The sequence below is a fragment of the Melanotaenia boesemani genome, chromosome 20 (genome assembly GCF_017639745.1).
Source record: "Melanotaenia boesemani isolate fMelBoe1 chromosome 20, fMelBoe1.pri, whole genome shotgun sequence".
In the NCBI taxonomy this organism is placed as follows: Eukaryota; Metazoa; Chordata; class Actinopteri; order Atheriniformes; family Melanotaeniidae; genus Melanotaenia; species Melanotaenia boesemani.
Genome location: NC_055701.1, coordinates 9,034,451 through 9,050,648, shown reverse-complemented (window position 1 = coordinate 9,050,648; position 16,198 = coordinate 9,034,451). Strand labels below are relative to the sequence as shown.

General features: G+C 38.3%; 2 protein-coding genes across 4 annotated transcripts; both read right to left on the bottom strand.

Moving 5' to 3' along the window:
- Positions 1-228: 228 nt before the first annotated feature.
- ppie (peptidylprolyl isomerase E (cyclophilin E)) lies at positions 229-5,387 on the bottom strand. The gene is made up of 10 exons (XM_041972505.1): positions 5,311-5,387; positions 4,809-4,907; positions 4,655-4,698; positions 4,383-4,409; positions 4,190-4,271; positions 3,770-3,873; positions 3,392-3,515; positions 2,092-2,277; positions 1,863-2,005; positions 229-438 (listed from the first exon to the last, which is right to left on the bottom strand). Exons 1-10 carry the CDS (start codon positions 5,339-5,341, stop codon positions 370-372), a joined length of 909 nt encoding a protein of 302 aa, XP_041828439.1. The 5' UTR covers positions 5,342-5,387; the 3' UTR covers positions 229-369.
- A 1,591-nt stretch (positions 5,388-6,978) lies between these two features.
- Positions 6,979-14,813, bottom strand: pabpc4 (poly(A) binding protein, cytoplasmic 4 (inducible form)). 3 transcript variants are annotated; one of them, XM_041972551.1, is made up of 15 exons: positions 14,164-14,812; positions 11,734-11,927; positions 10,762-10,877; positions 9,657-9,796; positions 9,485-9,579; positions 9,264-9,401; positions 9,079-9,174; positions 8,716-8,985; positions 8,469-8,559; positions 8,257-8,352; positions 8,018-8,148; positions 7,844-7,934; positions 7,640-7,770; positions 7,418-7,547; positions 6,979-7,338 (listed from the first exon to the last, which is right to left on the bottom strand). In XM_041972551.1, the coding sequence occupies exons 1-14, from the start codon at positions 14,354-14,356 to the stop codon at positions 7,449-7,451; spliced, it is 1,881 nt and encodes a 626-aa protein (XP_041828485.1). In that variant the 5' UTR covers positions 14,357-14,812; the 3' UTR covers positions 6,979-7,338; positions 7,418-7,448. The 3 variants fall into 3 exon arrangements, with proteins under 3 accessions (XP_041828485.1, XP_041828486.1, XP_041828484.1); XM_041972552.1 differs by having other exon boundaries at positions 8,018-8,142; XM_041972550.1 differs by having other exon boundaries at positions 8,018-8,352; positions 14,164-14,813.
- Positions 14,814-16,198: the final 1,385 nt, after the last annotated feature.

The following is a 16,198-nucleotide window of genomic DNA, read 5'->3' as shown; positions in this document are numbered from 1 at the left end:
CTCGTTCTTCTACCTAAAACTTGTTTGACCAATTAAATATCATAGAGCCACACCGGAAGGCTCTATTGTCTCCGTTTAGATCCAAATAACCCATGCGCCATTATCTTTCAGCCTGATCTCAGTCTGATGTTTTAGCTTGATATGAACACAACGAACAGAGTGTACATCAATTTCAATAAACTGACCTTTTCAAAACTGTAAAAGTCTAAACCAAGAAAATATTAATTTGGCATGATTTTCTTTATAAAATGTGTTTATTGAAATATTTACATGGCAGAAGATTCCCAGTACAAAAGACCATGAACACAGTCCTCTCAGGCAAAACTTGCCTGCATACACAAACAAACAAGCACTCATTTTCTGTTCTATTCACACATATTCTCCACAGTCTGAGATGATCACTTTCTGCTTTGGCTTCCCGTCTTTTGTTCCCTGTGCCTGCAAAAAGATAACAGAGGAAAATAATCCATATGATTAAAAAAAACAGCCAGGCTGCATTTAAATTTTGTAATTAATTACTGGGAGATATCGCCTTTCATGGAGTGATGTTTCCATTTATGTTGCCAGATCTTGTGACAGAAATAAGCAGCCTAATATATGAAAACAAATTATTGAATTAAAAAAAGCCGAATACTATTACGACTTCTCAACATTAATGACCATTGATGAAGAGACACGAGCTACATTATTAAGTAATCTACTAAATAAATAAACCCCAAATTTATAGGTACAAAAGCTGAGAGCAGGCCCTCCTGCACTTATTTATTCTTGTTACCGTCTTGAGATCACAAGTTTATTACTCCGTAATGTCAAAATAAAGCATGTTCATATAATAGCAACTTACATTTTCTCCCTATCTTGAAACAGTGGCCTTTTGTTAAGCTAGTTCTAGCTGGTTACTAGTGTAGCTTTGTTGAGATCACAATTTGATGAAGGTCAAATTGAAAATGAGCAGTTAGCACCTTTAACTGGTAATTGCAGATGGTCAGACTAAAAAGTACGCTAAAGCAAATGGTCCGTATTTATACAACGCTTTACTGTACCTGGAATGATACCCAAAGTGCTTTACATTATACATCACATTCACACACACACATTCACAAGCATATGTTCTTCTGTTCGACCCTCTTTGTTTGGTCATTGCTTTTGATATTAAAACAGTTATCTTTAGATAAGGTAAATTATTCAGTTATGAGAGAACAACCCTTGTTATCTCAAGATAACAATGGCCACTATCTCCTTCCACTGTATATAGGAACATTTTTTTTTATTAATTTATTAACTAAATTAATATACACACACACTACAATTATATATTTAAAAAAAAATACAGGGAATAATTCTGAAAAAAAGACCGGAATAAAAGAAAATAGAAATATTAAAATTAAATCAATTAATAACAATCAATGAATATAGATCAATTATTATTAAAATAAAATAAATAAGTACATGTATTATGAGTAAAACCAAATAGCTAGGGGAAATAAAGAACTCTGATAAAAAGAAATAAAATCAAAGATGCACATGTATATAAAACAATATTTTAATTCAGTAAATTCTTAAGAAATTTTAAAGAGAGGGAGAGACACAATCCCAAAGCTCCTTATAAGTGGACCTGGTGACTCTGGACTCGAGGATGTACACTGGTAGGCCAGTGAAATGCCATCTCCAATCTTGCTGGGTGTGACTGAGATGAACAGATCTCTACATAATGCCTAACAGATCACATAGCTTGATTTGACTTTTCTTACTCTATGACCATTGATAGGTTATAGTGCTGTGCATCTTTCATTCAAAATGTCATAAGTCAAATTATGTCATAAGTAACTACAACAGCTTAGAAATTCATTTTGCCCCCTCACCTCCATTGCTCGGAGCACATCCATCCCCTCCACCAGGTCTCCAAACACCACATGTTTGCCATCCAGCCAGTCTGTTTTGTCTGTGGTGATGAAGAACTGGGAGCCATTAGTGTTGGACCCAGAGTTGGCCATAGAGAGCTGTCCTGTATGCACGAGAACCAAATGATTAGCCTAAAAAATTTCCTTGTAAACTGAAATTGTGAGGCTCACACACACACAGTCTCCTTACCTGGAGTGGTGTGTTTGAGGACGAAGTTCTCATCATCAAACTTCCGGCCGTAGATGGATTTGCCACCGGTGCCGTTGTGGTTGGTGAAGTCACCTCCTTGGCACATGAACTGAGGGATGATGCGATGGAAGCTGCTGCCCTTGAACCCAAATCCCTTTTCATGTGTACACAGGCAGCGGAAGTTCTCTACATTAAAAATAAGATGTAAGAATTTTTTTTTTCCTATTAGCGTTATTATAAAAGATGGTTGATTTTTAAAACAGTAAAAGTGGCTCAGTTCAATGAATGCACCCCCACCATTTTCTTTTTTTTTGGCAGGAAAACTCAAGACAGTGGTGCTACAGTGACTTTTCTTTCACACATCCATGCTGGTATTTGGGGCAGCAACAAACCCATCATTATGTTGAATATTACACAGGCTGTTTATACTGAAAAAGATTAACTTGGATTCACACCAGTATATTACTTTTTTCGTCTGATTCCAGTATGTGACTATGGAAAGTGTACCCACTCATATATCACTGCAGGTTCTTGGAAAGTCCAAACTGGTTGCAATAAGTCACAGAGTGATTTTTACTTTGTTTTTACACTCATCTTTAAGCTACTTTATTTCATCATAGTGAAAATAAAGGAGTCATTAGAGGTGATTTGAACAAAACTGTTAATTAGTGTTTCTTAAAGCTTATTTCAAAAATATCTTTTGAAGATTTAGATAGTTAAATTCAATACATGTTCAATGGAAAATACTTTAAGTGTATAAAAAAACACCTGTATATGAATTTTGAAGGTTTGTGCAGCCAAACAGACTGTAATGTCTGTCTGTAAAAGAATATTCATTTCTTTATTTGACCTATAACTGGATGTGGATTTTATAGAAGAGGGCATGAACGGCAGCATGAAGGAAGACAGACAGAACTTTTTACAATATAATGCTGTGAAACAGATCAGCAGCAAATCATTTTAACCTCAAACCGAGAAAAGGTCCCACTCTGAAATATCAAGATTTGATTATATTTAGAAAATGTTCACTTTATCTTGTCATTAGAAAGCCTTTTCTGACATGGCACTGAAACCATTACTAGGCATCACTGTCAAATCAGTTGCAGAACACAGGAGATGCAGGTCTAGCAATCCTTCAGTTATTATTTGAAATGCAAACAAACCATAAAAATTAAAGTTTAGGCAGACTAATCATCTGGTGTTTATTTTTGCACCTTCACCCAACAAGCTAGTGTATACGTTTGCACAAAGTTGTGGGTTGAGTGTGATGTCAGCATGGGTAACAGGAAAATGTGCAGACCTGCTGTCATTGGAACAATGTCAGCCCGAAGTAGAAATCGTAGTCTCCCTGCTGGCTTGTTCCCAATCTTGATGTCCATGTAGACCTGAGGATTTACTCTGCTCTTTTTAGCAGGTGGCTCAGCCTGCAAAAGCAAATCAAACTCTCAGAATCAAGGAGTCACAAACAGTAAATAATCTGCACTTGGACAGAATCTTTGTAAAGCTACTGATCCACTCTCATTTATGCAAACACACTACTGGCTGCAAAGCTGCCACACGAGACACTCGCCTACCATTGGGAATGATTTGGAGTTCAGCGTCTCATTTAGACAATTCTGCATGTGAAGCAGGTCAAAACAGAGATTACTGAACAGAGAAATAGAGAAAGTCATCTGACCTCCTGTGCTGTCGTGTTGTTTGTTTCTCCAGCTGCTGCCTCTGCCTCAGCTTCTTCCAGGGTCTTCCCTGAGAATTTCTTCAACCAGTCATCATCCGTCCACACTAAGGAATGACACATTTAAAGTTAGAACTATGCAATATTTAAAGGCAGAATCTAGGCCAGGGGTGTCCAGCTTTGGTCCTCGATGGCCGCAGTCCTGCAGGTTTTAGATGTCTCCTTGACCCAATACACCTGATTCAAATTAAATGGCTCTTCTCCAGAGCTTGTTGTCAAGTTCTGCCCCAGCATGTTGACCCATTAATCTGATTCAGATGTACTGCAGCAGCAAACATCCAAGACCTGCATGACAGCAGCTATTAAACTTTGGACACCCCTGTTCTAGGCAAAGTGATTACGGAGCAGATTTTAATCAAGCACCTGGTCGAGAAGAACCCTCTTTTATTCTCATCGGCTTGGCAATGTTGACACGAATCGTACGCCCAAAAAGTTCTGACTCATTCTAGTGGAGAAACAAGAAGAAAAACAAAAACATTACAGTGAAGTTAAACCATGAGGACTTAGGACATACGAGTAAAACTTAACTGGCATGGCAGCAATAAAAACCCCTTACCATGTTATCAATAGCTGCTGCTGCATCCTGCGGAAGAAGTAGCCAAAAGTAAGTGATAACTTAAACAAATCTTTAAAAATTGCACTCTATCCACTTCATTCACAAGCACAATCTTAACCTTATTCTAAAGAAACAACATTTAAGCCATTTGGTTGATTAAACCGGCTCTGCTCATGAGGTTTTTTTTTCTTCCATCTTATATAAAGCAAAACTTTAAGAATTCATATGTCAACATTAGACACTACAGATAGGACTGTGAAACATGGACCTACCTCTGCCAGCTCAAATTCAATGAATGCAAATCCTCTGTGCTTTTCTGCAAATTAAAGATAAGACACAAAAGAGAATTATACCAAGGTTTCTTGCAGTTTAGTGAACAGTACAGAAAAACAGCTGTATTAAAAACAGTAAAACTCTTGATCATACCTGTTTCATAGTCCAGCGGTATTTGGATGTCTGTGACGTCTCCAAACGGAATAAACGCCGCATGTAAAACCTTCTCATCTACTTCTTCAGCCAAGCCACCTGATAAAAACACACAATGTAGATAATATACTGTATTAAAAAAAATTGCTATATTAATCTGTTTTCAGATCTTACAGAAAAGAAAACGAAATTGTTGCGTTCATGGCCCAGTAATAACTAACACCATGATTTCTGGTAGTTATCGCTTTTCAGGTCATAATACATTTTACAGAAAGCGCTAGAAAATTCGCATGCTCTTTTTACAAACCAGATAAATGTTACACCTTCGCATTTTACCGGCGATTTACATCTAAAATATGTAATTTAAATTCATTAGATGCACTTCGTTTACACGTAGTTGCGTCTAATATTATACATCTAAAACAATACTATCCGGACGTTTGCTAGATGTACGTAAAATAAAACACTAATAGTAAAATAAAACACTAATAGTAAAACTCACCAACATACAGTACTCGTTTGCTAGCCGCCATATTGGATTTAACCTTTCAACTTTCACTCCGGTCGCTGATTGGTGAAGAGAATGTAAAGCCCGCCTTTCCAGTTTGCTTGAATGAATGTAGCGCCGCCTGTTGGGCAAATCTATCAACGACATCCAAATTTGATCCCTTTCTGCACCTCTGTAATTAGCAGGGGACCCTGGCGTTTCAGCCGGTTTTGATTTAGTTCCTTTATGGATCATTTATTGTCCACTTTGTGTGACTCTAGATTATATTCGTTTTCATCATATATATGTATTATATTTGTACGAAAAATTTACAAGGACTTTAATTAAAAACAATATATAAAATATCAACTTTTAATGAAAAACAAACATAACTTACTCAGTCCAAATTATATTTACAACCCTGTGTCCCAAAAAGCTGGTACACTTTGTAACATTTGTAACCACGGTTCTATGGATGGAATTGAGAATAAACACAGCATTAATGGGGCAGCCCATGGACGTCGCCTCCGTGGAGAATGGACATGTTTTGCACCAACATGTCTGCTCTAGTTGCTCTCTGGTCGTCTTTGTGCAGCAACGGCTGTCAATGCTCAGCTGATCTGTATTTATTGTGTTTGTTTGTCATTCAGCTGAGGAGGAGGAAACTAGCGGTTCTTGGTTTACACCGCCATACATTCACCCCATAGTACTGTTTTTGGCAGGACCTTCTCAAACACAGTAGTTGGCTGATGGTAGACAGGGTTTATGCTTATGCAGGGGCGGGTCTAGAAAAGTTCTGATGGGGGGGCACTGACCACGAAAAGGGGGGCACAAAAGAGACTTTTTTAAGGTCTAGATTTTATGAAATATTGAACTGATTATTACAACTAAAGTGAACATCTAATGCAAAAAAAATAAGAAAAACATGTCAAACAAACAGCCAATGATCTAGTTTATCAACAGGTGTTTACGTTGGGTGATGCTGCTGTACTTTTATCACTGCTGGACAAACACTTACACTTCAATGGTAAAAGGCAAAACGTGTTTTTAGCCAGATCATCAGTTTTATCAGAGTTTCTTCATCAATGTTGGCTGTTTAACTTCAGTCATCACATCCGCTGGTGTTATGACAGAAATTATCACCATGGAAACGGTTAGTGAGATGATGATATATGAATTCACCATTATGATTGAGAACAGGGTAGATGAACAGAAATAGGACAACATAGAAGTACATTACATGCTGCATTTACTGACCCTTGGACATCTGACGTTTACCCAAAGGAATTTCAGTTAACAGTAAATATTTGTAGCATCGGCTCTTTCTGTTCAGGTAAAACAGGCAAATTTCAGGCATATAAAAACTTGCCAATGGTGATTAAGCATGATTCATTTGAAAGCTGTGATTAATTTGATTAAACATTTTAATCATTTGACAGCATTAATATATATATATAAATATATATATATATATATATATATATATATATATATATATATATATATATAAAGAATAGAAAATAACAAACTTTGTTTGAATAATTATTAAATCGTTGTGCTCTGTTTTATTAATTTTACACATATTTAGAAGACCACTAAGTAGTTTATCTGATGCACAGATACATCCTTAAATTAGAATAGTTACTTGCATGTAGCCATAGAGATAACGAAAGACTACTGATCTTGATATATCATCCCTTTATTGAAATTACCACACACCCATGATAACTTTATTGGATGGGGGAACCATCTTTCAAATCAAACAAGAAGCTTTCAAGCAAAGATAAAGAATGAGGCTCAACTTCCCTTAAAGGTTTCTTTCCTTTGCCATAGAATAGGACCTGCTTTCATTCTTTGACATTATTGATTTTGGTATATAGTTTAAAAGTAGTACAGATCTAGAAAATTATGCACTGTAATAGTTTGCAAAATGTTCAAGTATATTTAAAAATGTATTTTCCTTTTTTTTCTTAATTTTTGCATAAATGTTTAGAAGACTCTAGTGTTCGGAGTCACTGCAGTGTGTCTATCCATCTCCATCTCCTGAAACAAAACAATTACATGACATTAGTACCACAGAATAATGTAAATTTATGCATTTATGATTAGCCTGTTTACGTACTTTATGTTGTACCAAACACAGCATGCAGTCTTCAGGATGTGGCAGCAGCAGTCGTAGCCATGCCACCCACTTTCTGGGTGGCATCTTTCTTTGCCTGGTGGGCCTGTAGCACAGCAACAGCTTCCTCTACCTGAATGAACATAACAACAAACAAAAATAATAACACTGATTTGTGTGTGCAGATGTAATATCTTGTCAATATGGCAAAAGTTAGTGAGGTACCTTTGAACGCAGTGATTCGTGAGACTCCAGCATGTGGAGCAGCTCAGAATTGTCTATTTCCAGCAGCATGCCCGTGATTTTTCCTGCCAGGTTGGCATGCATGGCCTGAATCAATGGGAAAAGACGCTCCCCTGTTGAGAAAGAAAGAAGTAAATAAATTAGTATTAATCAGGCGTTAAAATTCACTGTGAAAGTGACTCTTACCTAACATTTGTTTCTGCTCCTGGGGGGGTGCAGCAGCCAGCATGGAGGCTGTGAGAGGCTCCTGGCCCTGGACGTGCACAGCCGGTTGAGTCTGGAAGGGTAAGATAAAAATCATTTTAGGGAAGAGTATTTATAGATTTGGATGTTTAATATGACAGGACGGTGATTTAATACCTGTTGTAAGGCAATAGGTTGCACCACCTGGGGATTGGGGTTACGGACACCGGTGGCATACTTGTAAGGAGGCATGGCCCGGGGACCAGGGACTCCCATCGATGGCCGAGGACCCATGGCCTGGCCTGTAGCTAGCAGCAAAGAGAAAAAAGGAAGTAGTAGCTTATTAACCTGTGAACAACAGCTCTTCAAATGGGATTCAGTGAGACGATAATGGTCATTTTTATCAGTAAACGCACCCCGTGGGCCCTGTGTATTGCCGCTAGGACTCATGTGTCTTAGGCCGCCACGGGGTCCTGGCTGACGCAGTGAACTAGGTATTCCTTGGAAACTTCCTGAAAGTAACAAAGGTACACAAAATTAAACAAAAACCTCAAACACATCTACATTTGTCTGTCATATTTGTTTTTTATGTTGCATGCTGATGTACCATTATGTGCCACATACTCACCTTGACCTCGACCACCTTGTTGCTGCCATCTGGGGTTGGGCCGAATTTGGGCCAACTGATTGGGTGCATAATATGTTGTCCTATTCTGGGCCTGGTGGGCACAAAAAAGGGAAATGTATTGTTTAATGGCAATAAAACAAACTAAAACCACTGATGAAAGGAACTGTGCTTTATCAATTTTTGCACCAACCTGCGAGCAGATTGGTGCAAATCAATGCCTACGTATTTGTCAATTTGATTCTCAGACCTGTGGCACAGCCGGCATGAAGTAGCCACTGGTGGGCTGGAACTGATTGATGATGGCGTTGGCTGGCATAGCCCTCATGCCAGCTATACGTTGCATGTACTGGTTGGTGAGGTGGGCTTTGCGCTCCTCTTTGCGCTGAGCAAGAGCCACATAGAGGGGTTTGGAGCCAACGATGCGTCCGTTCATCTCAGTCACAGCCTTGGTGGCCTCTTCAGGAGAAGAGAAGCAGACAAAACCGAAACCCTTCGAACGGCCCTCCTCTAGCATCACCTAACATAAAGATGATTTAGTTTATGGATGTACATTCACAAAGTAAAGATGCTTCTTCTAGGTGTATAAAATCATTGAACAAATTTATCTCACCTTAGCACTTGTAATGGACCCGAATGGAGAGAACTCCTTACGCAATTTCTCGTCATCAATGGTGTCATCCAGGTTCTTGATGTAAAGATTAACTCCCTGACAAAAAAAAAAATCAAATTCTTTTTCTTTTTTTAAAATTTAAATCCAAATATAGGATTGCTTGGATTAACCCAATTTCGACAGACCTGATAACGACTGATCCTTTCTTGTTTCAACAGCTCAAACTTCCTCTTCAGCTCCGCCTGTCGTTCCATTTTCTTCTGAGCTCTGCCCACAAACACAGTCTTGCCATTGAGCTCGGTGCCGTTCATTTCCTCTACAGCCTTTTGATCAAACCACATTCATCTGAGAACATTTCTAGCAGGTAGACATGCTCTTGACACATTTTTTTGTTTGTATAAAGTACCTTGTTAGCATCTTCATGTTGCTCATAACTAACAAATCCAAACCCTCTGGATTTGCCTGTAGAATCTGTCATCACCTTCACACTGAGTGTTTTACCTACAAACGTTAAGAATTTGGATATAAAATCACAGAACTTGACTTGAGCAACAGATGTAAACATCACCTTAATTTACCGTATTTATCAAAGAGCTCCTTCAGTCGTTCATCATCCATATCATCTCCAAAGTTTTTGATGTAGACATTGGTAAATTCCTTGGCTTTGGCACCGAGTTCAGCTTCCCGTTCTTTGCGAGATTTGAAACGACCCACAAACCTGAACATACAGAGCAGCAAAAACAAAGGGGGGAAAAAAAAACACATTCTTGTAAAGCAGGCTTGACAAAGCGGAGAAAGCAAATCCAGCTCCACCATTTTTTTCAGTTGTTTAATCTTGATCTCAAAACAAAAGCTTCCAGATGGGCAAAAGTACAAAGTTGTACCCGCAAGCACAAAAACAAGGACAACATCCACAAGACCCATTCACAGATACATTACGCCGTGTGATTCGTCATTCTTGAGGTCAATAATGACAAAAATTTTAAAAAAGGAAAAACAAAAAAACTCACAACTTTCATTATTATCACAAGAGGCAAGCGGCATGCTAGACATCACCATGACAACCATCTTAATTCTTGATCCAAAACGTGATGAGGAGGTGGATGGAGGGGGTGGAGGAACAGAGTCTCACAGTACAAAGGAAAGCTGAGGAGGACCAAATGATCTTATATACCTTGCTAGGAAGACCTCTCCCCTTCTGCCATCCAGAATTGCATTCCTGCATTCGATCCATCACTATAACACACAAGCGTGGTCACACACACACATATTCAAACGCTATGATGGGTGACCGGTGAGTGGACAAATGAGGCAACAAAAAATGCATCTTGCAGGAAAGAAAAGTAAGAGGTTTTAGTAGGTGATCGCTTTGTTCAGAGGTTTTCTTCAAACTGGCGGAAGTAAGGGATGAGTATATTAGTGATTATTCACACACAAGCTCACCAACTGGAAAAAAAAACACAAGTCAGTTCACTCAACGCGAATGCAGAACAGTCAGGTTTATACATTCAACATAAAAATATATTTTCCCCTATTAACATGAGCTCAGTACATACAGTACATCTCAGAATCTGGGCTTTTAAATTGTGTTTAAGTGAGTATAGAGTACAGCTTCAGATCCTTCAAAAAGACTTAAGAACAATAACAACAACAAACACAAGAACAAGCCGATCAGACACTCACACCTTGCGATCATTCAGAAGCATCCCGTTCATCTTCTCAATGGCACGATCGGCTGCATCCTGGGTCTCAAAGTGGACAAAGGCGTAACCCTTGGAGCCATTTTCATCACACACCACCTTGATGACAGGAAGTTATATGGCCATAAATGCAGATGCACTGAACTTGTAAGCAACTGCTGGACATTTTGGGATATGTGTTAATATAAAACAGGCTACTTGATGAGCTGATGTGCTAGTATACACAGAGGCTAAGTGGCAATGATTTGGTCTAAGTCATAGGGAAAACTGAATGTAGTCCAGCTGTGCAGCAAGGCATAAAATTGGAGCACACACTCATAACCAAAAAAAAACCCCATTAAACATAGAAGAGAAAACGAGCAGAAAAATAATTCTAGGTGGCACTGGATATCAGTGCAATGTCAGAAAAAGATGTTAGACTTTATCATTGACATTACTGACATTATAACCCTGTATGGTTTAAACAAGCTTTAAACATGGAGGAATCTCATCGAATCTGGGATTTGGAGGTTGTCAGTGGTGCACAGTAGTTCCAAGATAAATTTAAGCAAATCCAATGGGCTGCTATCATTACGTTTTAATTCATTGCTATTTTGGTTAACAAATGTTCCCCAAAATATGGAAATATTGTTTCAAGCAACATAGATTAATGTTTTCTTCTTCTTTACATATAACCTGCCTTTTCTAAAGAAAGTGAGGAATGCATGATGCTCTGGTTTGTTTTTAAAGGAAAAGCGAATCAATATCCCTGCAAACTTTCATTAACATGAAAGTTCAGGCTTATGTTAACTTTAGCTCTTTTCTTTTAGCTCATTTATATCAAAGGCACTCAAAATAGGCACTCAAAATATTAGGTACGCTGAATTACTTCTTCAAATAGTGTAACTCAATGTGACTGGCTTCTGTGTTAATGATGTGCATGTTAAAAAAAAATTTACATTTATGATTACTGTACCTTGCAGGAGAGAATGTTACCAAAGGCGGAGAAGGTGTCATACAGAGCTTTGTTGTCGATGGATTTGTCAAGGTTCTTGATAAACACATTGCCCACACCCGACTTCCTGAGGGAGGGGTCTCTTTGGGACCACATGATTCTGATCGGCTTTCCTTTCACCACGTCAAAGTTCATGGTGTCCAGGGCTCTCTCAGCTAGAGGGAGGAAGGGCACAGAGGTGGAGGGTGATTTCATATATTGCTGTTTACATGGAGCCTAAACTAAGCAAACATACCACTGTCCAGTACATATGATGCTTCAGCCATGTACAGTTTCTCTGTACTGTGCAAATACTGTGGTGCAACAACAGCCATAAAGCAGCCATTTCATCATAAACAAGAGATTAACAGCATGAAGTTACAGTTTGTACTCATGTGCATTGTGTGTTGGAATAGAGAATCCATGCTGCTAGCCTGCTAACGGCACATGGTTAAGATACTGCAGTGGACCATGTGGCTGATGAGCTGTCTGCCAGCAGCTGGGACAAGTGTGGGGCAGCTGCAGTGGCCAAGCTGGGAGCACATGTCTCCCTGTTCTGACAACCCACATACTGCCAGGCCACAATAATGGCGCAGCAGGCCCCAACATTCATTTCATCACAACACAATACAATAAAGACGTAACACATTTACATCACACTAAACTTTGTATACACTCAAATAATCCTTTGCTCTGTTGGACCCAGTAAAATTAATCTATACCATTTTTCTCTCTGTCTATTGCTTTAACTCCCATGTCAGTATGAGCGCACGTGCCAAACATCCTTTTGTTCAGTCACTCCACAGCAAGCGACAGACACACACACACACACAGGCTAGGCTTTCCAGCTAAAAGTGTCTGGTAAACAAAACGGAGCTCCCTTGCGTCTGCTGGCATCAGCAGTTTGGCTTGCAATTGTACTTCATCACCCGTATGCTCAGATAAGGTGTGATTGCTGTCAAACATGTGGACTTCTGGAAGGTTCAAAGTGGAAATCTTTGTTTTTAAAAAAGGCAAAAATAATTTCTATAGTATATAATAACTCAGTCTGGAATTAATGAAAAACTTAGAATGGGAAATAATCAGTGTTAGAAACATTAATGGTCTTCCAATGACCTATTATTAACTGTTTGTCTCTTAAGTGTGATGGAGCAGGCAAATTTTGGGCTGCTCAGAGTGAAGTTCTATATTTAGAGAGGGGTCCTGAGCGGTATGTGCTGGCATGGACTGTGAGTAGAGCATTCTCTACCATTGATGGGGAAGAGACACATTCAACAAGAATGCTCAGATGAGCAACAGCCGGTCTCGTGAGTGTACACATGCAAGTGAGGAAATCCAGACAAACAACTGCAACCATGGCTTTGCTACAAATTAAATACTTCGCACTACTTCTGCTCTCAAACATAATTTCATTATTTGTATTGTTCAGGCAACCAACATCTCCAAGTCAAGCACATGCTGAGGCTCCATTTACATTCCCAACCGACTTCATGCTCCACCGTGTCTACACCAGAAACAACAACAAATGGTGTCTTTTCACTTGCAGTTCATCCCACACTTTGGCCTTTGGTAACCAACTCAAGCACAGATAAGCAAAGTCACAGGTGTTTTTGTTGATAAAATAGGAGAAAAGTTCACACAAGGCATGACAGCCACAACACCTGCTACCTTTGCTTAACGGCCTAATACCATTAGATCCTATTGACTGTAAATGGAAACAAATACACTCTTGGTGATACATATGTTTATACAGAAACACTATTACAATAGTTAATCTACATTACTGTAGATTAACAATGGACAAGCATCTGAAGTGATCATGTTTAGCATATGTTAACAATATGATTAAACTGATCACAGACACCTGGAACTGCAGGATTAAATCTAAGTTTTAATCACTCAATACACAGAATTGGCTGGTCCAGAAGGCAATAAAGAGATTCAGCTGCTTCTTCTTTCTCCTATTTTCTGAAAATGGCCCTTTAAATAGAAGAAATTTGTTAATTTGGATTTAATATGTAGGGTAAAAATAGTGGTTATAATTTTCCTAATCTAGTGTCATGAATGTTGGGCTTACAATTATTTTACCAGATTTTCAGATCATTTTTGCCATTGCAGAGAGCATTATAATGAAAGAACTATGTATGTTACAAAAGATATTCTATCCAAGAACTGGGGCATGCATATATAGGTCAAATGACAGCTTCATCCAGTCTGAGCAACTGTCATGGCTGTGCTAGCTGCAAAATTATCTTTATAATTATTCTTTATAATTAGGTTATATAGGTAGTTTTCGGACCAACACTGAAAACATATGGTGACATTGTTAGTATTTTGCAGGAAGCACGCTCTCTGATTCCTAAAGTCATGCTCAAGCTGCACAGTAAACACCTGCCCCGGCTTCTTTCTTACCGTCAGCAGGCTGAGAGAAGTTCACATAAGCATATCCAAGGGACCGGCGGGTGATCATGTCTCGGCATACCCGAATGGAGAGAACCGGTCCGGCAGGGCTGAATTTCTCATACAGCATAGCCTCCGTGATGTCGGGGTGCAGGTCGCCAACGTAGAGAGAAGCCATCGGATAACTCCCAGTCGCTGTGTTCATATCTTAGACTTCACGGAATATATGAATAAATATTTCTAAAGTTACCTCCAAAATAGAAAATACTGGGAAAAAAAAATCCGATTTGAACTATAATCCGGGTCCGAATCGCGCGTCAGTTCTCCCGAAATAACTCGCTTTATGTGGACAGCTTCCTCTGATCCAGCTTGAGAAAAAAGTCAAACCTGAAAAGATTCACGCCTAAGATCGAACTCTTGAGTATTTCTTCCTTTTAAGACGCCTACTTCGGGTAAAGCCCGAGGCCCCCTTTTTATATATTTTTTAAAAATTAGTATTTTGCTATTTTTTTAAGTTTGTAATTTTTATAGTATAATTGTAATTGTTTTTATTAGGATTTTTGTAGATTTTATAATTTTTATATTGTTTTTAAGTTTTTCCAAGAACAGTGAGTTGGACACTCACGGTCGTTTTGTGGCCGGGGAAAGAGACTGCGTGAGGAAAGCATGGGCACTTTATAGTGTAGCGGTGCGGAGGAAATAGTGGCCAGGGTCAAACTTGGGATAGGGGTAAAAAAAAAAAAAAAAAAAAAAAAAAGAGAAACACTGAGCATGCGGTGTAAAAGGGAGAGCGCACACTCTTATGTCCCAACTACAGAGCTCAGCTCCCCACAGCGACACCTGGTAGGGGATAGAGGCGGTTTTAACAGAAGTTAATGTTTAAACCTTAAATTTTATGCAAATTAGAGAAATAGGCTTCAGCAAAATAAACTTTAATAGGGAAGACAACATCCTTATGAAAACATTCCGCACATGCTCAGTAACGTTCTCTACCTTTTGTAAAGTAGTAAGACAACCCAACTAGTAATACCTTTAAGAAAATCAACTTTTAACATTTCTATGTACAGTTTACACATACTGAAATGAAATGAACAAGTAACTTCAAGTTGCTACTATATTTACAGTGGTTACATGATCACGTTAAATTATAAAACCTTTATTGTAACACCGTACAAAAAGAAAAAGAAAAAAATTTACCATCATATGAACATTTTAATAACCAGATAAAATCCTCTTAGTTGTGCTCATACCAAAGTCACTAAAACAAATCTGTGGTGAGATTCAAATTAATTTTTAAAATTACAACCAAAAATTAGGTTCCATGATCATGAGTGTAAGATATGGTGTAATAAATAAAATTTTATTAAACAGACTCCAATCCATAAAAACACAATGAAAAAGATATATATATCTATATATATATATAGATATATATAGATATCACAGAAAAATCAGGATCAGACAATTCAACCAGTACATCCTCAATCTGGATGAGTAAGAGGAGCAACTCAGAAAGATTTGACAGTACTACAGTGATACCATTTGTGGATACGTCCAGACATTGCCTAAACATCAAGTTTCTTAAAAGGACTTCGAGTGTGCTCACTCCTGCAGTGACAAACATCTGACTGACATTCCCTCCTCTGAGAACTTTATTATTCCAGCCTCATTGTATGCATGTAATTTGTAACTTCCATGTGGCATTTTTTTTTTTTTAAAGATGACCACAGTGGTGGTATATGCTTTAAACAAGGACACTAACTTGAGTGGAGCAAAAACTAAATGTACAATGGTGTTTGTGCATATAACATAGTCATATAAAACTCATTTTAAAAAAAAATTACCAAGATACTTAATCTTTTGACAGAAAAGTCTCATTAAACGCTGGAAAATAGAAGCCATTTGTTTTGTTTGGTTCTACACATTAACACTCTTGTTGGTTTTATACTTTCATATTGCACACTATATTCTGTACATAAGGTTATGTCTGAGTTTAATGTATAACATTCACCACTGGTGTGCGCAAGAGGGAAAATTTCAGTTACAT